The sequence below is a fragment of the Aquarana catesbeiana genome, linkage group LG11, assembly GCF_042186555.1.
Source record: "Aquarana catesbeiana isolate 2022-GZ linkage group LG11, ASM4218655v1, whole genome shotgun sequence".
Taxonomy (NCBI): domain Eukaryota; kingdom Metazoa; phylum Chordata; class Amphibia; order Anura; family Ranidae; genus Aquarana; species Aquarana catesbeiana.
Genome location: NC_133334.1, coordinates 214,220,531 through 214,247,688, shown reverse-complemented (window position 1 = coordinate 214,247,688; position 27,158 = coordinate 214,220,531). Strand labels below are relative to the sequence as shown.

Here is a 27,158-nt window from a genome sequence, read left to right as displayed (position 1 = left end):
GTCCCATGCACCTCCACCGCCACAGCAACTCAGACCAGGGCAGCGAAAACAATGATGCAACTTACGAGAGATCACACTCTCATACATCGCCCACCAGGCAGAACGGCCGAAGGAAAAACACACCTGCGATAGAATCAGAGAACAAACTAAATCAACGCCCATTACATATATAACAGATTAACCAAATTTGTTGTGGGCCATACGGGGCCACTGGGGGACTAAAGCCTCCAAATATATCATGCGTACAATACAAACAAGGAATTTGGCCATGTTAGTATATAGGATAAATTGATAAGGAGAATTGTAAGAGTTGTGTCATAGGTATTACAGAACACTCAGTCTCTGCCATATGTGATGGTAGTGAGGTAAAGGAAGAAGGGGGGGGGGGGGGGGAATGGTGAGGGAGTGACGGGAAGGGGGGGGAAGTGAAAGGTGAACAAACCAAACCAACCGTGGATATGTGTAGGAGTGAGAAAATGAGTCAAAAATTGTGTGAGGGATGACACTGAGGGATAGGAAGTGCCCAAAGAAGAGTGAAATAGACCCAGAGGGAGGGGGGGGTTTGGGGTGAGAAGAAACAAACTGTGATTCTCAGACTTTGTACCTCAAAAAGTGTTAGGTAGCACATGTGACTGCACCATGTTGCCTCATGTAACTGGACTGTTGCCTGTCAGCCAACCCGGAATTGGTCGCAAGCTTAGTCAAACTCAGCAGGGTTAATATCCAATGCGAGTCGACCAGTCTAAAGTATAAAAATAATAAGAATAATGTCATCGTAAAAAATAATAGTGATTAATAATTGAAAAACAATGTGGAAATAAAGTAATTTCCACATAAATAGTTATATTGGGCAGAAGAATGGTGCAATGACACATGGCTAGAAATTGTACTTGCATAGTGACAAGTGCTTCAGATCCACCAGGCAGGGAGAGACTGGATGTGTGTTATTACTACAGCTCTATATATGTTGCTAATTGGGGGCGTGTATGTCTTACTTTGATTCACTACAGGTGTGTGTGATCCCCGATCGGTCCGTGGCAGGAGGAATGGCCGCCATCCAAACAGCCGAGTGTGGCCTCCCCGGTGTTCCGGAAAAGCCGAAGGCTCCGCACGTACGTCGCTCTCGCCAAAATTTCGCAATGCGCACACGTCACGTCACATGCACGGGGACCTGCGCATGCGCAATGACGAGGAGCATCCGAGAACGTTCCGGAACGCCGCCGGCAAGAGGGGGAGGATCCCCGACATGGCGCTCGGTGCCCGCCCGAACATCCAATGGGGGATGGGGGGAGGGGAGCCGCCTGGATAGGCCGCCCCCCCCCCCTTTGCCGGGAAGTTACATCAAAAGGAGATCACCCCCGGTCCGGAAGCAGCGGCGATCGAGGCGCCGGGGCCCCAATGGGGAAGGGAGGAATGATCAGGAAGGGAATACAAAAACAGTGTCGGCAAGGAAAATTTGTAAGGGGGAGGGGACCGGAGGTGCCGTCCATGCAATTACAACGGACACCACTCCCCACACCCCTACAATAACCTGCATATATAGGTTATCCATGTTTAAAAAAAATATAAGCACACACATTATATGTATATAAAGCAACAGTAAATATGGAAAAACTGAATCACATACATTGGTAACTCTGCAATATCGGATTTCAACTTCCAAACAGAAATACATGAAAAACAAAAAATAATAAAAATGAATGAAAAATAAAATATAAACCAGGCAAAAAAGAAAAAAGAAAGAATCAATTGCACAGGTCATGAGTCAGAGAAATGTATATGTTTTACTTCTGTTGTGACTACTCTGAAAAAGAAATATAGTTATTGAGTTTTTCCAGAGACAAAGCCCTTTAAGAATGGGGCGAACGAAATTGCCTCATTTAATCCTGGAAAAGAGGTGGAATTTAGTTTAAATATCCATCTCTGTTCGTGCTGCAACAAAATTTTGTTCCAATCGCCGCCTCGCTCTGGTATATGAATTCGAACGAGTGCGGCGAAGGAAACTTTGGGCATTTTATAGTTATGAGTTTCAAACACATGTCGTCCAAGTGGTAGGTACGGGTTACAAATTTGCATGTGATAGACGTGTTTGGATATTCGTCTGTGAAATTCTTGTTTCGTCTTACCGACGTAATATGCCCCACATTCACATGACATAAGGTATACAACTCCTTGTGTCTTGCAGTTGGTAAAGTGTGCCGGCCTAAAGGTTGTCCCATTTGGGAGATTAAAGATTTTTTTGCGTCTTATAAATTGACAAAAAGAACAGTGTCCACAGGGAAACGATCCCAAGATGGAACAGTGCTTTCAAATGGGACAACCTTTAGGCCGGCACACTTTACCAACTGCCAGACACGAGGAGTTGTATACCTTATGTCATGTGAATGTGGGGCATATTACGTCGTACCCGTACCTACCACTTGGATGACATGTGTTTGAAACTCATAACTATAAAATGCCCAAAGTTTCCTTCGCCGCACTCGATCAAATTCATATACCAGAGCGAGGCGGCGATTGGAACAATATTTTGTTGCAGCACGAACAGAGATGGATATTTAAACTAAATTCCACCTCTTTTCCAGTAGTCACAACAGAAGTAAAACATATACATTTCTCTGACCATGTCCCCTGCCTTTGTCTCCCCTCCCTTCTCTCCCTGTGCAATTGATTCTTTCTTTTTTCTTTTTTGCCTGGTTTATATTTAGTTTTCATTCATTTTTATTATTTTTTGTTTTTCATGTATTTCTGTTTGGAAGTTGAAATCAGATATTGCAGAGTTACCAATGTATGTGATTCAGTTTTTCCATATTTACTGTTGCTTTATATACATATAATGTGTGTGCTTATAATTTTTTTTAAACATGGATAACATATATATGCAGGCTATTGTAGGGGTGTGGGGAGTGGTGTCCGTTGTAATTGCATGGACGGCACCTCCGGTCCCCTCCCCCTTACAAATTTTCCTTGCCGACACTGTTTTTGTATTCCCTTCCTGATCATTCCTCCCTTCCCCATCGGGGCCCCGGCGCCTCGATCGCCGCTGCTTCCGGGCCGGGGGTGATCTCCTTTTGATGTAACTTCCCGGCAAAGGGGGGGGGGGGGGGGAGAGGGGCCGGCCTATCCAGGCGGCTCCCCCCCCTATCCCCCATTGGACGTTCGGGCGGGCACCGAGCGCCATGTCGGGGATCCTCCCCCTCTTGCCGGCGGCGTTCCGGAACGCTCTCGGATGCTCCTCGTCATTGCGCATGCGCGGGTCCCCGTGCGTGTGACGTGTGCACATGGCGAGATTTCGGCGAGAGCGACGTCCGTTCGGAGCCTTCGGCTTTTCCGGAACGTCGGGGAGGCCACACTCGGCTGCTTGGATGGCGGCCATTCCTCCTGCCACGGACCGATCGGGGATCGCACACACCTGTAGTGAATCAAAGTAAGACATACACGCCCCCAATTAGCAACATATATAGAGCTGTAGTAATAACACACATCCAGTCTCTCCCTGCCTGGTGGATCTGAAGCACTTGTCACTATGCAAGTACAATTTCTAGCCATGTGTCATTGCACCATTCTTCTGCCCAATATAACTATTTATGTGGAAATTACTTTATTTCCACATTGTTTTTCAATTATTAATCACTATTATTTTTTACGACGACATTATTCTTATTATTTTTATACTTTAGACTGGTCGACTCGCATTGGATATTAACCCTGCTGAGTTTGACTAAGCTTGCGACCAATTCCGGGTTGGCTGACAGGCAACAGTCCAGTTACATGAGGCAATATGGTGCAGTCACATGTGCTACCTAACACTTTTTGAGGTACAAAGTCTGAGAATCACAGTTTGTTTCTTCTCACCTCAACCCCCCCCCCCCCCCCCCCCTCTGGGTCTATTTCACTCTTCTTTGGGCACTTCCTATCCCTCACAGTGTCATCCCTCACACAATTTTTGACTCATTTTCTCACTCCTGCACATATCCACGGTTGGTTTGGTTTGTTCACCTTTCACTTCCCCCCCCTTCTCTTCCTTTACCTCACTACCATCACATATGGCAGAGACTGAGTGTTCTGTAATACCTATGACACAACTCTTACAATTCTCCTTATCAATTTATCCTATATACTAACATGGCCAAATTCCTTGTTTGTATTGTACGCATGATATATTTGGAGGCTTTAGTCCCCCAGTGGCCCCGTATGGCCCACAACAAATTTGGTCAATCTGTTATATATGTAATGGGCGTTGATTTAGTTTGTTCTCTGATTCTATCGCAGGTGTGTTTTTCCTTCGGCCGTTCTGCCTGGTTGGCGGTGTATGAGAGTGTGATCTCTCGTAAGTTGCATCATTGTTTTCGCTGCCCTGGTCTGAGTTGCTGTGGCGGTGGAGGTGCATGGGACGCTGCCTTGGGGAGGAGAGGAAGATAGCTTTTTAAGGGATCTCCATGTGGGAGGCTTTTCTTTTTTCCCGATGGATATACATTGTTGGGTAAGTATACCATATTATATACTGTAGGGTAAATGCAATTTTTTGCCATATATAATGGGATTCATAGATGTATGCCAACTTTATTTGTATATATTTTCCAGCAGACAGACCCTCTGAAGAATACCCCTAGTGTATGGGTTGAAACGCGTCAGCTTTAATGTTCATGATATTAAGTTTTGTTATGAATATGTGTCTGCCAATGTATGTTTAGCCAATTTTAGTGTTAAGATACTTCCCACTGGAGCTCATTGTTTTAATTTTTATATCATGCCATTTTTGTATAAATAAATTTGTTATACTTTTCATACAATTTTTGACTTTATTTGTTCCTGTACTCCTAAAAACCCCACTTTGGGGAATCCGTTCCTTCTGTTTCCAGTTTTTCAGGGGTGAGCAGCAACCCTCTTTCCTTCTCTCTAGTGTCCCCTCTTTGCAACCCCCTGCCTTAATACCGTTACGGTTTCCTTTGACCGATGTTATCCCTCATTAATCAGTTGTGATCCATACTTACATAGAAACCAATGACCTGCGCTTCTCAAACTGTGCAATTTTGAAATCCATATGCATTGCTGCTTTACAAGTCTGAGTGGAAGTTACTTGCTGAACATCCTTTGACCAATATTATCCCTGATTAATCAATTGTGATCCATACTTACATAGCAACCAATGACTTATGCTTTTCAAACTGCGATTTTGAAATCCATATGCATTGCTGCTTTACAAGTCTGAGTGGAAGTTACTTGCTGAGCGGAACACACGAACGCTCTATACATAATCACCGCTGGCTAATTTCATCTATATCACAGTGACTTTTGTCTCTATTGAGTTACCAGGCCAATCTGCTGTGAATATACAACAAATTGAATCGTGTGTGTGAGATGGGTGACTGATGTGTATGGCTGGATTTGTTATGGACACCGATGTTCCATTAAGACTTTCTTTTCTTCATTTTAATTAAATGTGTTTGGAGGAGGGTTTTGGGGACTTTCACTATTTTAGACAAGTATTTTTGCAAGTATTTATTTGTGTTTGTATAATAAAATAAAGTTAAATTAGTCCTTTACACTTTTTGTATCCTTTATGAAGAATATCTTTGTCCCTATCTTTTTTGAAAGGAGGTGATTTCACCACCACAGTTAAAAACAAAATGGTGCATACCCACCGATCAATCTTTTTCATTCAGCCCACAGGCTGCATGAAAATGAAAAAAAAGATTAAAACATATGCCTAACAAGGACCAGCAATGTACTGGTATGTTGCGGGACTTTGAGTGGTTATACCAGAATGATGCCTGCGGGTTTAGGCATCATCTTGGTATCATGCTTTTCAGCCAGCGGTCGGTTTTCATGTAAAAGCAATCCTAGCTGCTAATTAGCCTCTAGACTGCTTTTACAAGCAGTGGGAGGGAATGTCCCCCCCCTCCCACCGTCTTCCATGGTTTTCTCTGGCTCTCCTGTCCCAACAGGGAACTTGAGAATGCAGCCGATGGTTCCGCCAGCTTACCATAGAGCCGATCAGAGACCAGAATGGCTCCAATCATCTCTATGGCCTAATAAACCGGAAGCTACGAGCATTTCATGACTTAGATTTCACCGGATGTATACAGCGCCATTGGGAAATTGGGAAAGCATTTTATCACACAGATCTTGGTGTGGTCAGATGCTTTGAGGGCAGAGGAGAGATCTAGGGTCTAACAGCCCCAAATTTTTTTTCAAAAAAGAGTACCTGTCACTACCTATTGCCATCATAGGGGATGTTTACATTCCCTGAGATAACAATAAAAAAAAATATAAATGATGAGAGGAAGGGTTTAAAAATAAAATATGTAATGCAAAATAAATAATAATAAAAAAACAAAAAAAGAAAACAACAAAAACAATGCAAGCACCCCTGTCCCCCCCGCAAAGGCGAACACAAGCGTCGGTCTGGCGTCATATGTAAACAGCAATTGCACCATGCAAGTAAGGTGTCATTGCGAAGGTCAGATCGAGGGCAGTCATTTTAGCAGTAAACCTCCTCTAAAAAATCTAAAGTGGTAACCTGCAGAGGCTTTTAAAAATGTATGTAGTTTGTCGCCGCTGCACGTTTGTGCGCAATTTTAAAGCACGTCGTGTTTGGTATCCATGTACGCAGCCTAAGATCATCTTTTTTATTTCATCAAACATTTGGGCAATATAGTGTGTTTTAGTGCAGTAAAATTAAAAAAGTTTTCCCAAAAAAATGCGTTTGAAAAATTGCTGCGCAAATACTGTGTGGAAAAAAAAAAAATGTAAACACCCACCATTTTAATCTGTAGGGCCTTTGCTTTAAAAAAAATATATGTTTGGGGGTTCAAAGTAATTTTCTTGCAAAAAAAATAATAATTTTTTCATGTAAACAAAAAGTGTCAGAAAGGGCTTTGTCTTCAAGTGGTTAGAAGAGTGGGTGATGTGTGACATACGCTTCTAAATGTTGTGCATAAAATGCCAGGACAGTTCAAACCCCCCCCAATGACACCATTTTGGAAAGTAGACACCCCAAGCTATTTGCTGAGAGGTATGTCGAGCCCATGGAATATTTTATATTTTGACACAAGTTGCGGGAAAATTACATTTTTTTTTTTTGCACAAAGTTGTCACTAAATGATATATTGCTCAAACATGTCACGGGCATATGTGAAATTCCATCCCAAAATACATTCTGTTGCTTCTCCTGAGTACGGGGATACCACATGCGTGGGACTTTTTGGGAGCATAGCCACGTACGGGACCCCGAAAACCAAGCACCGCCTTCAGGCTTTCTAAGAGTGTAAATTTTTGATTTCACTCCTCACTGCCTATCACAGTTTTGGAGGCCATGAAAAGCCCAGATGACACAACCCCCCCCAAATTAACCCATTTTGGAAAGAAGACTCCTCAAGCTATTTGCTAAGAGATATGGTGAGTATTTTGTAGACCTCGCTTTTTGTCACAAAGTTTTGAAAATTGAAAAAAAAATAAAATTCTTCTTTCTTCATTTTCAAAAACAAATGAGAGCTGCAAAATATTCACCATGGCTCTCAGCAAATAGCTTGGGGTGTCTACTTTCCAAAATGGGGTAATTTGGGGGGGGGGGTGCCATCTTGGCATTTTCTGGCCTTCAAAACTGTAATAGGTAGTGAGGAGTGAAATAAAAAAATGTATGCCCTTAGAAATCCTGAAGGCGGTGCTTGGTTTTCGGGGGCCCCGTACGCGGCTAGGCTCCCAAAAAGTCCCACACATGTGGTATCCCCGTACTCAGGAGAAGTAACAGAATGTATTTTGGGATGGAATTTCACATATGCCCATGACATGTTTGAGCAATATATCATTTAGTATACCACATATAACCATGGCATGTGTGAGCAATATATCATTTAGTGACAATTTTTTGTAAAAAAAAAAAATTTTTTTTTGTCATTAGTCAATCACTTGGGACAAAAAAAAATTAAATATTCAATGGGCTCAACATGCCTCTCAGCAATTTCCTTGGGATGCCTACTTTCCAAAATTGGGTCATTTGGGGGGGGGGGGGGGGGTTGTACTTCCCTGCCATTTTAGCACCTCAAGAAATGAGATAGGCAGTCAAACTAAAAGCTGTGTAAATACCAGAAAAATGTACCCTAGTTTGTAGATGCTATAACTTTTGCACAAACCCATAAATATGCGCTTATTGACATTTTTCTTTACCAAAGACATGTGGTTGAAACATTTTGGCCTAAATGTATGACTAAAATTGAGTTTATTGGATTTTTCTTATAACAAAAAGTAGAAAATATTTTATTCAAAATTTTTAGGCCTTTCTCGGTTTATAAATCGCAAAAAATAAAATCTCAGAGGCAATCAAATACCATCAAAAGAAAGCTCTATTTGTGTGAACAAAAGGACGCAAATTTCGCTTGGGTACAGCATTGCAGGACTGCGCAATTACCAGTTAAAGCAGCGCAGTGCCAAATTGTAAAAAGTCCTCTGGTCTTTAGGCAGCCAAATGGTCCGGGCCTTAAGTGGTTAAGTTATCTCTGCATGGGAAGCTAGCACTCATGGTACCTCAATGTTTTCCATCTCCATATGTTAGCTGGCATCACTGTATTTGTTTAAAACGCCTAATAAAAATGTATTGAAACAAAAAAGGCTGATACCACTTAAGGTAGGAAGGAGAGTCTTTGCCACAAGACCACTTTATTTTTATCAAAAACCAGGAAAGGTCCCTTACAAGACAGCTGCAAACTCAGAAACATGTTTGACAGATGATAGCCACCAAGAAGGCCACTCTACGGGAGAGTTCAATTTTATCATATTTGTCTATATATTTAATAGATGGAATCCTTATGTACGATAATATTTATTTACAATTGGGGAGTTTTCCTACCTTCTTGGTTAGTTAGGTTGAAAAAAGACAAGTCCATCTAGTTCAACCATAAAAAAAATAAAAATAAATGTATATATTTATATATATAATATATCATATAATCCCAAATATCCAATCCTATACCCACAGTTGATCCAGAGGAAGGAGAAAAAACCCCAGAAAAGCAGGATCCAATTTGCTACAGCAGGGGAAAAAATTCCTTCTTGATCCCAGAGAGGCAATCAGATTTTCCCTGGATCAACTTTACTTATAAATGTTAGTACCCCGTTATGTTATGTACATTTAGGAAAGAATCCAGGCCTTTCTTAAAGCAATCTACTGAGCTGGCCAGAACCACCTCTGGAGGGAGTCTAAGTTAATTTGTACATATACATTTAATTATTTTTATGCAATTACTTGTATTTTTTGTTCTTGTGTATAGAACACATTAATTTGAAGAGTGTACATGAATTTTAGTTGCCAATTATTCAATTAACTCATGTGATCTTAACCACTTAAGGACCAGCCTCATTTTGGATTTTAGGAGTTTACATGTTTAAAACAGGTTTTTTGCTAGAAAATTACTTACTTTTTTCTAACACCCCAGAGAATAAAATGGCGGTCATTGCAATACTTTTTTTTTTTTTGCAAAGTATTTGCGCAGCGTTCTTATAAGAGCACTTTTTTTTGGAAAAAATTCACTTTTTTTGAATAAAAAAATAAGACAACAGTAAAGTTAGCCCAATTTTTTTTTTATATTGTGAAATATAATGTTACGCCAAGTAAATTGATACCCAACATGTCACGCTTCAAAATTGCGCCCGCTCGTGGAATGGCGTCAAACTTTTACCCTCAAAAATCTCCATAGGTGACGTTTAAAAAAATTCTACAGGATGCACGTTTTGGGTTACAGAGGAGTTCTAGGGCTAGAATTATTGCTCTTGCTCTACCGGTCGTGGCGATACCTCACATGTTTGGTTTGACCACTGTTTTCATATGCGGGCGCTACTCGCATATGCGTTCGCTTCTGCGCAAGCTCGTCGGGACAGGGGGTTTTTAAAACAAATTTTTTTTATTTTTATTATTTATTTTACATTATTTTATTTTTTTTTACACTGTAAAAAAAAAAAAAAAATTGTGTCACTTTTATTCCTATTACAAGCAATGTAAACATCCCTTGTAATAGAAAAAAGCATGACAGGACCTCTTAAATATGAGATCTGGGGTCAAAAAGACCTCAGATCTCATATTTACACTAAAATGCAATAAAAAAATCATTTAAAAAAATGACATTGAAAAAAAATATGCCTTAAGAGGCGTGGGCGGAAGTGACGTTTTGACGTCGCTTCCGCCCAGCAGTGTCATGTAGATGAGTGGGCGCCATCTTAACCTCACTCGTCTCCAGGCACAGGACGGAAACGGACGCAATCGCCTCCGCCGCTACCGACGGCTCCGGTAAGCGGCGGGGGGGGGCCACCGATAAAAGTGATCGTGTGGCAAATCCGCTGCAGGGACCACTTTTATCAGAAAGCCGGCCGCCGCATGAAAACTGGGATACCGGGGTTATGGCGGCAATTCAGTTATTGCAGCTGGGAAGGGATTGTTAACACACGCCGGCCTTACACATAGTACAGTCACACTGCTGATTATACACAGCGCTCCACACTTTCCTGCCTGAACCGACCCCATTTAAATCCACTCACCATAAAAGGGGCAAGTTTTTGACAAAGGAGGATTGTACCCCAAAACGTGTTACACCCCCCCCCCCCCCAATCTCTCACAAGCACATAGGGGATTTCACAAGGCAAAGTGTATTACGCAGGACATGGGCTTTGGCAGCTTCTCTGACAGCTGTCAGAGATCTCCCTTGTCGCCTAGAGTCTTATGTACTGCTGACATGCATTGACAGCTCTGCGGTGGTTTTAGTCTACCATCTATGCTGGATGTCAAGATTTTAACATGCAAGTTTACTGTTTTTATTGATGAAGAAGTTTGACAAAATACTAATGGAGGATCCCACCCTGCTATCTTCTTGTTGTAATGGGATTAAATGGGTGGTTTCTGCAGGGCAGAGAGGACAAAGCTGGGATCCCAAGGCTGCTGTAATAGGAGTTTGATCTGTGAAACACCTTGAATAAAAAGTTCTAACAAGGGAAAGCGAAGCCAAAAGTTTCTGGAATAGAATGGATAAGGCAAAAACCTGTCCCTTAAGATTATTTAAGGCCAAAGTCTGACTGTAGGAAGGCCGTAAAGCGAGGTACATAGAAACCTCTGGGGTTGAAAAGCCTGTGTTAACACCAGGAGAAGAATAATTTCCAGGTACAGTAGTACATTTTTTACAGTGTCTTTTCTGACCGAGTATTAAGGGAAAGAGAGTCAGCAATACCCCAGCCCTCATGAACTGGGTTTGAAAAGCCATGCTGTTAAAGCCAGCGATTGGGAAGCATGATAGAACAGGGGACCTTCAAACAGCAGGTCTGTCCTGTGTGGAAGAGGCCAGGCGTTGTCTACTAGAAAAAAATGCGTTTATGGACTGCGCCACCTAGTTTAAATAAATTTGTGTACCACCACTATTTATTTATCACCATAAGCCTTAACAGTGTGTTGATTTTTAAATTGTCCTAACCATGCGCTGTGTGGATGACTATTTGTTCAGTGTCAGACACTATTAATTATACCCTTAAAAAAATAAATACGTGCTCATGTACCCAAATGAAAAAACATGTAAAATGTGTGTCCTAAGCCATAGGATTCAGACCCATACATACAATATCAGCGTGAACATGTGTAAAAAACAAAATATATATATATATATATATATATATATATATATATATATATATATATATATACACATATACATACATCTATATCTATAGATATAGAGATATATATATATATATATATATAGATAGAGATATATATATCTATCTATCTATCTATCTATCTATCTATATATATATAAATAATTTATATATAAAGGGTATAATTAATAGTGTCCGACACTGAACAAATAGTCACGCAGCGCACGGTTGGGACAATTTAAAAATCTACACACTGTTAAGGCTTATGGTGATAAATAAATAGTGGTGGTACACAAAATGTATTTAAACGAGCTGGCGCAGTTCATAAACACATTTTTTTCTATACACCTTACCCGAAAGTGGAGAGGGCTTTTTTTGACTGCAGCAGACACAAACGATTGGCATAACATATATTTTTGATTCTTCGCGCCGGTACCTTGTATGTATATATACTTTTTCAGTTGTCTACTAGAAGTTTGACTATGTCTGAGTACAAAGTTCTTATTGGACAGTTTGGTGCAATGAGAATCCTTGATTTCTTCTCTTCTCTTCCTCGGTTTTGTGGAGCAATCTTCACTGGAGGTAAGGCATATGTTAACCTGGATTGAGTCCAGGGAATTACCAGGGCATCAAATGCCCTTGCAAAAGGTTCCTTGGTTATGGCCAAGATATCCGGATCTGAAGTTCCCCATTTCTGATATAGGAGATTGGATATGAAGATGTCAGGATGAAGGGATCAATCCCCCTGGTCCAGGTGGTAAAGGCTGAGGAAATCCACCTGCCAATTGTCCACTCCCAGAATGTGAATGCTGGTCTCAGAGAGGCACTTACTGACCTTGTGGATTCTATGTGAAACTTTGGAATGAGAACATCTACAGATGCCAGATATTCTGCTTGCCTCAGAGAGGCACTTACTGACCTTGTGGATTCTATGTAAAACTTTAGAACATGAAAAGTACTTTTAAAGGATTTTATGTCCAGAATAGGACGAACACCCCCATTGGGTTTAGGTACCATCAACAAGCTTGAACAGAATCCTTTCAACTTGTCCCCTAGAGCATGGGTAGGCATCCTCAGCCCTCCAACTGTTTTGAAACAAGTCCCATGAGACATTGCAAGACCCTGAGCATCACAGGCATGACTCCTAGAGGCAGAGGCATGATGGGAGCTGTAGTTTCACCACAGCTGGAGTGCAGAGGTTACCTACCCCTGCCCTAGAGGAACCAGGATGACCAATTCATGAGACAAAATATGGTTCTTTAGCAGATGTCCGCTGGTTTAAAAGAAGAAAGTGGTGAGGGGGTAGAGTTAGAAACTCCATTTTGTACCCTTTTGAGACCAGTAACTGAACCCATTAGGTATGGGACTTCTGTGACCCAGAGAAACGCAAACTAAAATAAACATCCCCCCTCTTTTAAGAGTGAGGGCACCCCTTCATTGTGAAGAAGGCTTTAGGGTAGACTTGGTGGACTTTGTGTTCCAAGTTTTGTGCTGAAAGGAAAGGCTGAATTTTGGCCTTGAAAATAAAACCTAGGGAAAACTATGGCACTCCTCAATAAGATCATGACCAAAGACATTCTCCCTCAAAAGGAATACATGTGAGAACTCTTAAAGGCAGCTTTGGCTGTCCAGACTATTAGCCAAAGGATTCTGCACATATGGACAGAAATGAGGGCCTGGAATACAGGATACTATTGATTATTCATTGGCCGTTGTAGTTTGGCAAGCAGGAATTGAAGCAACAGCCAATCGCAGGGCTGGAACTGCTACAGCAAAGAGTCATTAAGAGTCTCAAATTCTTTTGTCTGCAGGTTCCTTAAAATGAACTGTAGGGACAGTAAGATCTTTAAGACGGAGATGGCAGGGTGTACTGCCAGAACAGTCTTCTTTTTTGTTAATTATTTTTTTAACTGGAAAAAGCTTAGCAATGATTCTCGGAGGAGTGAAAATGACAATGACCCCATTCATCATAATTTTCCCATTCTATTTGTTCATGAATGGGGAATGTCTATCATTAGACTTTGACAGCCTCCTAATCAGCTAGGCATAGTGAGACGGCGGAGAATCAAGTGCAACTATGCAGAGGCAGCTGCGTACAGCAAAAGTGATGTCTACATTGGCAAGCATTTGGAGTTAAACCACAGTATAAGGTGTATGGACGCCTAGGGGTCCATACAACTGTCTCCTATAACATTTTCTCCTCAGGTTCTCTTGGTCCTCTGTTTTTACCGCTTCTAGAGTGGGTAGATCCACTTAGGTAGAGAAGGTGGGGATAGAAAAGAAGCCTAGTACTTTTGAGCTATAGACAGTGATGATTATATTAGGGCATTAGAGGTCTGAAAAAGTCTGTCATAGTTGCAGAGAAATCTGTTCATGAAGGGTTCCTTGTTGCATGTTTTAGGACACTTTTCCACTGAGGTACTGCAGCGTCGGCGGTAAAGCGCCACTAAAAACTGCCAGAACAGTCTTCTTTTTTGTTAATTCTTTTTTTTCACTGGAAAAAGCTTAGCTTTACCATCGTTATCGCTGTCCATTGAGCGCCTGTAAAGCACCTCAGTGTGAAAGTAGCTTAAAAAAGACCTAGAATTGAATGCAAAGACTGGTGTTAAAATGGTTTTCCTTGCACTGGTGCAGGACCCTTTGTCACTCTTAGAGGTTTTATTGTTTTGCAACCCTCTGCCTACTTTCTGCCATTGCAGTTACTGTGGGTGTTCCCTTATGGGTACAGAAATTATGCATGTCTGTAGAAGGGTATGCAGCAACCAAGGTATGATATTGGGTCTGGGATCAAAAGTAACATTTCTGTCTTTGCAGATGACACCAAGCTATGCAGTGGAATAACGTCCTTACAGGATGTCTCCAATTTACAAGCTGACCTCAATGCACTGTCTAATTGGGCGTCTATGTGGCAGATGAGGTTTAATGTTGAGAAATGTAAAGTTATGCACTTGGGGGCTAAGAATATGAATGCATCATACATACTAGGGGGAGTACAACTGGGGGAATCCGTAGTGGAGAAGGACTTGGGGGTTTTGGTAGATCATAAGCTCAATAATAGCATGCAATGCCAAGCTGTGGTTTCCAAAGCGAGCAAAGTCCTTTCTTGTATTAAGAGAGGTATGGTCTCCAGAGAGAGATATCATTTTGCACCTGTTCAAATCATTAGTAAGACCTCATCTGGAATATGCAGTTCAATTTTGGGCACCAGTTCTCAAAAAGGATATCGGGGAACTGGAGAAAGTGCAGAGAAGGGCAACCAAACTGATAAGAGGCATGGAGGAGATCAGCTATGAGGAAAGATTAGAGGAACTGAATTTATTCACTCTTGAGAAGAGGAGAATAAGGGGGGGATATGATCAACATGTTCAAATATATAAGGGGTCCATATAGTGAACTTGGTGTTGAGTTATTCACTTTACGGTCAACACAGAGGACAAGGGGGCACTCTTTACGCCTAGAGGAAAAGAGATTTCATCTCCAAATACGGAAAGGTTTCCTCACAGTAAGAGCTGTGAAAATGTGCAATAGACTCCCGCCCAGCTCAGTAGATTGCTTTAAGAAAGGCCTGGATACTTGCCTAAATGTACATAATATAACTGGGTACTAGCATTTATAGGTAAAGTTGATCCAGGGAAAATCCGATTGCCTCTTGGGGGATCTGGAAGGAATTTTTCCCCTGCTGTAGCAAATTGGAGCATGCTCTGCTGGGGTTTTTTGCCTTCCTCTGGATCAACTGCGGGTATAGAATTAGGTATATTGGGTTGTACAATATTTTTTTTTTGTTTTTTTTATGGTTGAACTGGATGGACTTGTGTCTTTTTTCATCCTAACTATGTAAGGTGTTGACTGAACTGTACCACCAGTCCTTGTGGCAAAAGAACAAGAGGAAGTGCCTGAGTACCTCAAAAGAGGCTCTGGGTGGAAGTGGTGGTATAAGTAAGACCAAGCTCTGAATGGTGAAACTTTTACCAATATGTTTGACAGTTTAAACAGCCGATAAGTGAATAAGCTTATTTACATTCTCGATTTTGATAGTTTTGCACAAGGTGAATACTACTCGGGGGACACTAAAATAAGTGTACCGCAAAGACTGGAGGTATTGTGTCTCATACTTGCCTTAAAGCTACAGTATCAGTCCGATAACCAGTGCGAACCTGTCTCACCTTTCCATGTCACTGGTCCCTATAGAGTCCAAGCTTCCGCCGTCATGGTGGCCATACCCCTGGATAAAGTTTTTTTTTTTTTTTTTTCGTCAAAAAAAAAAAAAAAAAAAAAATATATGTTATACTTACCTGCTCTGTGCAAGGATATTGCACAGAACGGCCCCTTACCTCATCTTCCCTTCTGGAGTCCCCCGACGACGCGATCTACTCCTCCTTCCCTACGGGTGCCCCCTCAGCACACGGTTTGCTGAGGGGGTACCTGTGTGGGTGCGCTCCCAAGCCAAGCTGTGTGCCCCCCACAGACACACAAAGCACTGCTCAGCCATGCCTCCACACAGAATTTTCCTGGCAGCAGCAGGAGTCAATAGCTCCCACTGCTCCGAGTCTCCTGTGAGACAAGGAACAGAGAGCAGCCAGCGCTGGATTGTGAGAAGAGTCAAGTAAAAGTTTAGGGAAGGAAGAGAGGGGGCGGTGGGACAGTGAGTGGGGTGTTTCTTTACCTTAGATAGTAAAACAGCCTTTAGAACCACTATAGCCACTTGCTGACCGCCCCATAGCACACTTACTGCTACAGGGCGGCCGGGCTGTGCAGAATCATATTATATATATATATATATATATACACATACATACACACACATACACACACACACACACACACACACACACATACGATTCTGCAGTTCCCGGTATTGGGCACTGATCAGGGGGCCCTGCGGACCTAATGTCCGCTGGTACCCGCTAATCGTTAGGAAGCCTGACGTTCTGTCAGTGTACCAATGTGAACAAGATAAATCGCCCCACTACACTGAAAACACATCTTAGGCACACAGTTAACCCTTTGATCGCCCCTGATGTTAACCCCTTTCCTGCCAGTGTCATTAGTACAGTGACAGTGCATATTTTTAGCACTGATCACTGTAGTAGTGTCACTGGTTCCCAAAAAATTGTTAAAAGTGTCAGTTAGGTGTCCGATTTGTCTGCCGCAATATCGCAGTCTTGTTATAAGTCGCCGCCATTACTAGTAAAAAAAAAACCAATAAAAATAAAAAAATTAAAACCCATAACTATATCCCATAGGGGGTTATTTACGAAAGGCAAATCCACTTTGCACTGCAAGTGCACTTGAAAGTGTACTTGGAAGTGCACTAAAAGTGTACTTGGAAGTGCAGTCGCTCTAAATCTAAGGGGTAGATCTGAAATGAGTGGAAGCTCTGCTTATTTTATCATCCAATCATGTGCAAGCCAAAATGCTGTGTTTTATTCTCCTTGCATGTCCCCCTCGGATCTACAGCGACTTTATTTCCAAGTGCACTTTCAGTAGTTTGTAGACGCTATAACTTTTGCACAAACCAATCAATGGGATTTTTTTTTAACCAAAAATATGCAGCAGAATACATAATGATCTAAATTAATGAAAAAAAAATTGTTTTTTTTATTGGAGATTATATATATATATATATATATATATATATATATATATATATATATATATATATATATATATATATACACACACACACATATATATATATATATATATATATATATATATATATATATATATATATATATATATATATATACACACACAAAGACACATACATACACACACATTCATACACACCGTATTTATCGGCGTATAACACACACACAGGCGTATAACATGCACATTCATTTTAAGAGGGAGCTTTCAGGAAAAAAAAAAAAAAAATTATTTTAAATAAGGAACTTTGAAGCAAAAATAAGGGTCAGTGCCCATCTGCAGCCTCACCATTGCCATCAATGCAGCCTGATCGATGTCCATCTGCAGCCTAGAGGAGACAGGGAGAGGGGCGGGACGAGTGCCAGCAGATTACATGCAGTGAGAATTTCCTATGATAGACAGAACAGTGGCCCAATGGTGGCCCAGGAGACGGGACTTCCTATTACAGAGGCCGCCAAGTAAACAGGAGATTTTCACTGTATGTAATCTGATGGCGCTCGTTCCGCCCCCTCACTGTCCCCTTCGAGGCAGCTAAAATTGGAGTATTGGCGGAAAACACGCACACGCTATTTGCACCCAATTTTTAGGGTGAAAAAGTGCGTGTTATACGCCAATACAGGTTTTTTTTTTTTCCAAAATTGTTGGTCTTTTCTGTTTATAGCGCAAAAAATAAAAACCAGAGGTGATCAAATACCACCAAAAGAAAGCTCTATTTGTGGGGAAAAAAAGGACATACATTTTATTTAGGTAAAGCGTTGCACAACCGCGCAATTGTCAGTTACAGTAACGCCGTATCGCAAAAAAAATGGCCTGTCAGGAAGGGGGGTAAATCTTTCGGAGCTGAAGTGGTTAAAGGGTTAAATAGATGGTTGAAACAATTTAACTGATGGAAAAAGTATGTGTACCCTTCAATCTGAAAAAACTTCTATCCTTGTATTGGGTATTTAGCAGAACCTGTTTATGGGCATTAAACAAAATGTTTTTGGTAGCAACAGATATGGAAAAATTTTAATTTATCCAGATAATAATAAAGGCCAATAGTAGTTCAGAAGCCACTTAGAAGTCCAGATGACCGACAAGCTACTACTAGCTTCCTCTACCAACTTTTCTATACTGTCCCACTTTCATATACAAAACAGTTTTGGTTCATGAATGTTTTTGGGATATTGTGCTTGTTACGGTTATCTGAAATAAACCTACAGCACATGGGATGAAGGTCAGGACTATAACTTGGCCAGTCTAAAAAAAAAAAAAAACAAACAAAAAAAAAAAAACATAAAATAAATAATTTGGGGTTGAGACCATCTTCTCGATTTAATTTGTAATAATATTTACAAGTATAACACGCTAGTTGCGTTTAGTGGTTTTCTAATTGAATTGACAAAGATCAAATGCAGGTCATTGGCTGTTGCTCTAGGGTTTTTTTGAATACCTTTTTGGGGTTTTATAATGCTTCCTTGCATTGTTCTTTGTAGGCTTCCCACTTCTAGCGAGAACAGCAGGGTGCTGAATTTCTTCCATTTGTAAATTATTTGCTCAGCACGACAAAAATCTTTTAGCAACTCTTAAGTTTTCTGATCTTCAGCTCTTTGGCCAAAAATACTCCTTCAGTCTACATTAAAGTGATTGTAAAATCTAGTTTTTTTTTAGTTAAAAACAACAAACATGTTATACCAAACATAGAATGCATTAAGAGAAAAAAAACCTTCTGCCTTTACAACCACTTTAAAAAGCTACTTTCACACTGTTGAAAGTGTGAAAGGCGCTAAAGGGCTAAAAATAGCACCTGTAAAGCGCCTGAAAAACGCCTCCCCTGCCACCCCAGTGTGAAAGCCCAAGTGCTTTCACACTGGAGTGGTGCACTTGCAGGACTGGAAAAAAGTCCTGCAAAAAGCATCTTTGGGGTATTGCGGAAGCGAAGAATACACTGCTCCTAAGAACGCCTCTGCCATTGGCGGCGCTTTTAACCCTTTTTCGTCCACTAGCGGGGGTTAAAAGTTCCAAGCTAGTGGCCGAAAAGCGCCACTAAAAATAGCGCCAATGCGCCCCCCCCCCCCCCCCCCCCCCAGTGTGAAAGTGCCCTAAATATCAGAGAAAATTTGAGCCAGTCACTTGAGTTCCCCTACCCGCGGGGTTCCCTTTCTTGCAGCAAGAGTGAAAGGAGTCAGACTACCCATGTGTGGGTATGGAAGCTAGAGGAGTGCTCATTTGCGTTTCTGGGGCGCCCGTCCATCACTCAGTACATCCTGCCATCTGCAGGACAGAGGGAGGGACGGACAATGTAATGAGCATCTGAAAAAAAGCATTCTTTTACAAAAAAAAAAAAAAAAAAAAGGAGAGCACAGAACGTTCTTGCATTGAGGACACTGTAATGCATAGGGAGTAAGTAAAATAAGTAAATGTGAACAAGTCAAGCAAATAAAATGAAATACAACATAACAGAAAAAACAAACATACATCTGTTTGCTAGAGAAAACACCCTACTTTATTTATTTTTTTACATTACTTCAATGACCAATACTTACCAAAAGGTTCCCCTTTGATATTCTTTACTTCAGTTTCCCTGCACACATGGATGCAATACCTTAGGACACACCAGTATCGGTGTACTAGTGGCCGGGAACAATTGTGAATGTCATCTGAAAGAAAATTGCACACAATATTATTTTAAATATAACAAGAAAAAAAAAAAAAAAAAATACAAAAACCAAGCCAACAACATTTTAATCCCACTGCTTTACACATGCCTGATTTCTCCTCTAATTGAGCTTACAATTCTTTTTTATTTTAGGATTACTTCCCCTTATTGTGTCTCACGCCATCATCCAACTGCCCCCTCAATATTGCATACTGATAATTTATCCCAAACGCCCAATGTGTACTGTATATCCATGGCAACATTTTTATCAATTTTGCAGCACATTTTCAAGTTAGAGGTTTTCTGCTACCTGTACACTAACTTGATCGCTTTTTAAACCCTTTATGATTAAGACATTCTATAGAATACAAAGCTATGCTGAGATATCCTATTCCACTCCAGGGTTTACATTTGTCCTGTGAGCAAGCTGCCAAACAAAACACAGTAGCATTTCAGTCTGCCTTCATTCTGTATGTGCTGCCTTTGCTGATCTCCTCCTGAACATGATGGTTCTGACTTCAATACTACGATTCATAAACGTGATACAAATATGCAGCTAAGCTAGAATCTTGATACTTGTTTGTTTGTCAGTGGCTTTGAATCACTGTATCGAGTATAAGTTATTACAAGGTTAGAAGAAGGCACAGGTGAAGATAATCAAATCTGTGCACACATTTCTTCAAAATTAGAATACAAAAAAAATTTGCTTTTAACAGAAGAGATCTTTGTTTATCTAAAACAATTCATGACAACTTGATACATATAATTCTTATGGAGCTGAATTCCAGGTTTACTTTGGATTTAAATATTTTGTTTGGGCCAAGCTTATTGAAACTATTTCAATTGCGCATTGATGCAGCAACTCTACTATACTGTAGTACAGGGGTGTCCAACTCAAATTTCATTGTGGGCTGCATCCGTAGTATAGTTGCCCTCAAAGGGCCGGTTGTGTCTGGGGTGTGCACTACATCCAGAGTGCAGAGGTCAAGAGCGTGTTATGTACAGAGTTCAGAATTACACTACGTACTGCGTGCAGAATTCAAGAGTATGCTGTGTACAAAGTGCAAGGTGTAGGAGTGCACTATGTACAGAGTGGAAGGTTCAGGAGTGCGTTATGCACAGAGAGCAGGTTTCAGGAGTGCATTATTTGCAGAGTCAGGGGTGAGCTATGTACAGAGTGCAGGGTTTAGGGGTGTGTTACATACAGAGTTCAGGGGTATGCTGTGTACAAGCAGGATTTAGGGGTGCGCTTCACAATGTGCAACATCAACTTAAAGTGGAGCTCCACACAAAAGGGGAAGTTCCGTTTTAAGCACTCCTAGTTTTGACAGGTATCTGCTCCCACTTCCACTCGAGCCGCCAAAGTTCTCCTCTGCCCCTCCCTCCTTGCAATCTTCTGGGACATGTAACAGGTCTCAGAAGATTGCGCGGCCAAGGGGAGGCGCTGTGCGACTCGCGCACCTGGTTGTGAAGCTGCAAGCTGTTACAGTTGGGTGCCCACACTTTCAATGCCGGTGTCAGGGAAAGAAGCGAGGGCTCGGGCAGCCGCATTGCTGGACCGTGGGACAGGTGAGTGGGCATTGTTAAAAGCTACACTTTTTTGTAGCTGCTGACTTTCAATAAACACAAAAAGAGAGTGGAGCTCCACTTTAAACCCCCCAAAGCTTACTTGCATTTCTCTCTCCTACCGGGACCGGCTCTAGTACCTCGCTGTGTAGGCTTCACCTTGCAGGGAGATCAGTCTCTCTCCGATTCTGGAGATCTGTCCCAGTCATGCCCTGCCGTGAGTGCATGCAGTGATCTGTTTGTTCCAGGGAGCCGCTGAGAGCAAAGCTGTTCCTTGTAAACACAGGCGGCTTTTGGGTTTACAAGTTAGAGGGGAGTGGGAGTGAAGTGCGAGAGCCGGGGTGGCGAAACGTAGTTCCGCTTGCAAAACTGGGTGCGAGGGCCACATGACAAGGCCTGGTGGGCCGGATTCTCCCTGCAGGCCTTGTGTTTGCTATATGTGCTGTAGTAGCATCAGCTACATACAGTATGCGGCGTTGTGCTCCGCAGCAGTACAGGATCATTCCCATCTGCTGCCAGAACGAAATTAAAGCGGACCTTCAGTAATTTTTCCATCTATTAAATCTTCTGCCCTTGTTTTAACTTTGGATAGTAAAACATTTTTTTTCTGCCAGTAAATACATTATACTGCCCACTTCCTGTTTGTCTGGGCATTAGCCTAGGCTTATTACATCATGCACAGCTCTCTCTCTCTCTCATTCTCATGAGAGTTTACCAAGAAGGGAGTGGGGATGAGCCATAAGAGGGCCAATGAGAGCTGCAGAGCTGGAGGTGTACCTCTGTGTGTGTGTGTAAATCCAGGAAGTGAACAGGCAGCAGCTTCAGCTGCCCACAGTTGAAATGGATGCAGCCAGACTTAGTGGAGGGGGATTTCTGAAGCATATCTGGCAAGTACAGAAGCACAGTATATATAAAATATGCAAAGTGGTTGGAGGGAAGCTTCAGAATGGCAAAGATGTTTTTATTACAAATTATGTGAGCAGACTGCAGTTCCTCTTTAAGTCGGTCTGCATGTTTCTGAATGAATATAAGGCTTCCTCTGACTGAGGTGAAAATCCTGATGTCATCTGTCCACTTCTCCACCTATGCCAGAGAAAGCCTTATATTCAATGATAAAAAAAAATAAAGACTTCTCATGAATGGCTGAGAAGCATTCAGGCCCACTTTAGTTGTGGCAGCAGACAGTCACCTGTACCGCTGCCAGAACACGGCACCTACTGAATGTGGCTACTACGACTACAGTATAGTATACAGCGGTTGCATCAGTCATAATGGAAACGCTTTGCTTGGGTCAGCTTGGCCTTGTAACAATAAACTTGAAATTCTACTTTAAAAGACAGAAAAATTGGCAACAGGAGGAAACAGCTGTCAATAAAAACACCATACCTGAAGCTACATGAACCAAGCACCGTTTTTGACACTGCTCAGGTGGTAGCAGGCTTAGCTCATGGTGTGATAATGCATTAAACCTGCCTTCAGAAAGATACAGGATCGCACAGCAGAAGAGTATTAGGCTCCTCCACATTGTGGTCACACTCTTCCAAGTCAAGTGGATGACTACTTCACTGTGGCATAATGGCTACGAACACACAAGAAAAACATGTTAATGTTAGTAGAAATCACCTGGGAGGCTGATTAAGGTAAAGTGTAGCTGGTATTAGGGTGAAGAGTATGTACCCTTATAAAAGTTTTTTTTTTTCTTTTTGCCGTCCAATTAGATAACAATAATAGAGAACATCTATTTTATGTCCCTTGTGTTTTCCAAGTCACATAGCATTAGTTTTAAAAAATGCTGCTTATTTTTTTCTTCCGAAAAAGTCTTAAGTGGTTGTAAAGGTTGAAGGTTTTTTACCTTCATGCATTCTATGCATGAAGGTAAAAAATCTTCAGTGTGCAGCTCCCCCCGCAACCCTGTAATATTTACCCAAACCCCATCTCTATACAGGGATGTGCAAGAGCAGTGGCTTTCCTAGATCTCTCCCTCCTTATTGGCTGAGATAGCAGCAGCCATTGGCTCCTGCTGCTGTCAATCACAGCCAGTGAGGAGAGAGCGGTGGGTAGGACTGAGCCATGCTCAGTCTCTCCCGTAGACACACAGAGGAGGGCTTGGGAGCAAGCATGCTTGAATGCCCCCAGGGGAAGCATTGGTACCGATAACGAACTCTGTCCATTCAGAAAAGGAGGGGTCGGTAAATGGAGGAGAGAGGAGGGAGGGATGGAGGAGAGTACACAGGGGCCCAGGGGCAGCAGGACCTGGATAGGAGGGGCAGCATATAGTGGAACAAACCCCTTCATTTTCCTCCTGCAGTGGCTGAATGCCTGCGAGAGGGGAGTAGCAGAAGTGGGATTTCAGCTGCAGCAGGAGGAAAGTGAGGCGGACTGGTTCCTCTATATACAGTATCTCACAAACGTTTACGTTTTTGTAAATATTTTTTTATATCTTTTCATGTGACAACACTGAAGAAATGACACTTTGCTACAATGTAAAGTAGTGAGTGCACAGCTTAAACAGTGTAAATTTGCTGTCCCTTCAAAATAACTCACACAGCCATTAATGTCTAAACTGCTGGCAACAAAAGAGAGTACCCCCCTAAGTGAAAATGTCCAAATTTTGCCCAATTAGCCATTTTCCCTCCCTGGTGTCATGTGCCTCGGTGTTACAAGGTCTCAGGTGTGAAAGGGGAGCAGGTGTGTTAAATTTGGTGTTATCGCCCTCACTCTCTCTCATACTGGTCACTGGAAGTTCAACATGGCACCTCATGACAAAGAACTCTGAGGATCTGAAAAAAAGAATTGTTGCTCTACATAAAGATGGCCTAGGCTATAAGAAGATTGCCAAGACCCTGAAACTGAGCTGCAGCAGGGTGGCCAGGACCATACAGTAGTTTAGCAGGACAGGTTCCACTCAGAACAGGCCTCGCCATGGTCGACCAAAGAAGTTGAGTGCACATGCTCAGCGTCATATCCAGAGGTTGTCTTTGGGAAATAGACGTATGAGTGCTGCCATCATTGTGGCAAAGGTTGAAGGGGTGGGGTGGGGTCAGCCTGTCAGTCAGTGCTCAGACTGGACGCCACACACTGCATTATTCTTATCCATTTTGTAACATTAAATAAACAATTTTTTTGTACCTTTCTGGTACCAGTAAAGTCCTCTCAAACGTCCAAAAACAATTTTTTAACAGTTTTCATTGGATGTGGTACCCTCTTAGCCATTTCTTTCTAAACATGGTCTGCATGGCCATCGTCCCAGAAGGATGCCTCTTCTAAAAGATGATGCACAAGAAAGCCCGCAAACAGTTTGCTGAAGACAAGCAGACTAAGGACATGGATTACTGAAACCAAGTCCTGTGGTCTGATGAGACCAAGATAAACTTATTTGGTTCAGATGGTGTCAAGAGTGTGTGGCAGCAACCAGGTGAGGAGTACAAAGACAAGTGAATCTTGCCTAGAGTCAAGCATGGTGGTGGGAGTGTCATGGTCTGGGGCTGCATGAGTGCTGCCGGAACTGGGGAGCTACAGTTCATTGAGGGAACCATGAATGGCAACATGTACTGTGACATACTGAAGCAGATCATGATCCCCTCCCTTAGGAGACTGGGCCGCAGGGCAGTACAACTCCAAACACACCTCCAAGACGACCACTGCCTTGCTAAAGAAGCTGAGGGTAAAGGTGATAGACTTGCCAAGCATGTCTCCAGACCTAAACCCTATTGAGCATCTGTGGGGCATCCTTTAAATAGAAGGTGGAGGAGCACAGGGTTTCTAACATCCACCAGCTCCACAATGTTATCATGGAGGAGTGGAAGAGAACTCCAGTGGCAACCTGTGAAGCTCTGGTGAACTCCATGCCCAAGAGGGTTAAGGCAGTGCTGGAAAATAATGGTGGCCACACAAAATATACACTTTGGGCCCAATTTGGACATTTTCACTTAGGGGTATACTCACTTTGTTGCCAGCGGTTTAGACATTAATGGCTGTGTGTTGAGTTATTTTGAGGGGACAGCAAATTTACACTGTTATACAAGCTGTACACTCACTACTTTACATTGTAGCAAAGTGTCATTTCTTCAGTGTTGTCGTATTTAAAGATATAATATTTACAAAAATGTGAGGGTGTACTCACTTTTGTGAGACACTGTATATTATCATAAAATATAATAATTATATTGAACTCACATTTTCAGTTGCATCCTATAATGCTTCTACTGACTTGTCAAAAGGTATATATATATATATATATATATATATATATATATATATAATAGATAGAAAACTTTGCGTGATTGCTATGGTTTTAAAGGACTGGATACTCGGTTAAAGGAGAAGCTGGCCCAGACATTGTGTGATGATCCTATCATGCACCTCTGCTTCTTTGATGTCTTCAGGCAGCCTTAAAGTGATTGTAAAGTATGTTTTTTCTATAAAAATAATAAACATGTTAAACATGTTATACTTACCTGCTCTGTGAAGCAGTTTTGTACAGGGCAGCCCAGATCTTCCTCTTCTCGAGTCCCTCTTCGACTCTCCTGGACCTCCCTATTGTTGAGTGCTCCCACAGCATGCAGCTTGCTATGGGGGCACCTGAGCCGAGTCACAGCTCCCCGTGTCCATTCAGACATGGAGCCCCAGTTTGGCCCCACCCCTCCTCTCTCCTGACTGGCTAACTGACTTTGATTGACAGCAGTTGGAGCCAATGGCGCCACTGCTGTTTCAGCCAATCAGGAGGGACAGTCCCAGACGGCTAAGGCACTCGTGGACGTCGCTGGATAGAGATGGGGCTCAAGTATTAAGGGGTGCTGGGGAGGCTGTTGCACACAGAAGGCTTTTCATCTTAATGCATAGAATGCATTAGGATAAAAAAAACCTTCTGCCTTTGTAACCACTTTATTATGTAGAGTGGATGTAAATCACAGTTAAAACAGTATTAAACCCAAAATTAAGCATTTATTATACAGAAGCTTACCAGTTCTTAGATGTGATGGTTGCATTTGTTTCCTTCTTAGGCTCTCTTCTATCATCATCTGACTAGCAAGTCTGTTTTTTGAGAAAAAATAAAAATAAATTAAAAAAAAGGCTTTCTTGCAGTTACAGGCATGACGCAGATCATTTAACACTTGCAGGGGTGCATAAAATGATCAGTTTTTATTTATGTAAAACCTTTATCCCAAAAAAAAAAACAAAAAAAAACTGTTGGCTGTACCGGCTTATAAAGTATTAGGCCCCTTTCACACATGCGGACCGTTCAGATCCGACTGTCAGTTTTTTCAGAGCTGTATCGAGTGTCGGATGTCAGCAGTTACATGTCCGCTAACATCCGATTCGCCCGATCCGAAAAATCCAGACAGATGGATGTCCTATTTTCCATCCCTCTGGCGGATCGGATAAAAAATGGACAGGTGGTCCGTAATCATCCAATCCCCCCATAGGGGAGAGCGGACTCTCTGACAGGTCCATCCCTGCAGAGAGTGTGGAGACGGACTTGTCATCCGCTGGCTCAGCAGGGATCAACGGAGCGATCCCCGCTGAGCAGTGAAAACGGACAGCCCCGTGTGAAAGGGGCCTTACCTGGAGTTCAGCTTCACTTTGTGTATTTAAAATATGCTAGTCCTTCAGCACTCCCCTCCCCCAGACTGATAATGCTGCTGTCTAAAAAGGTGCCGCTTTTTCTCCTTTCAGA

General features: G+C 42.0%; 1 protein-coding gene across 4 annotated transcripts in view; it reads right to left on the bottom strand.

Annotated features, from left to right (window-relative positions):
- LOC141112433 (uncharacterized) overlaps nucleotides 1–27,158 on the bottom strand; it is a 94,941-nt gene that overhangs the window by 21,087 nt on the left and 46,696 nt on the right. For 3 of the 4 annotated variants that reach the window (XM_073605285.1, XM_073605284.1, XM_073605286.1), the window contains 3 exons: nucleotides 26,445–26,515; nucleotides 22,868–23,060; nucleotides 19,803–19,916 (listed from right to left, as the gene is read on the bottom strand). In XM_073605285.1, the coding sequence (XP_073461386.1) occupies nucleotides 19,803–19,916; nucleotides 22,868–23,006 (253 nt within the window). In that variant the 5' untranslated portion in view covers nucleotides 23,007–23,060; nucleotides 26,445–26,515. The remainder of the gene's footprint in view (nucleotides 1–19,802; nucleotides 19,917–22,867; nucleotides 23,061–26,444; nucleotides 26,516–27,158) is intronic. The other variant, XM_073605287.1, reaches the window with a different exon arrangement.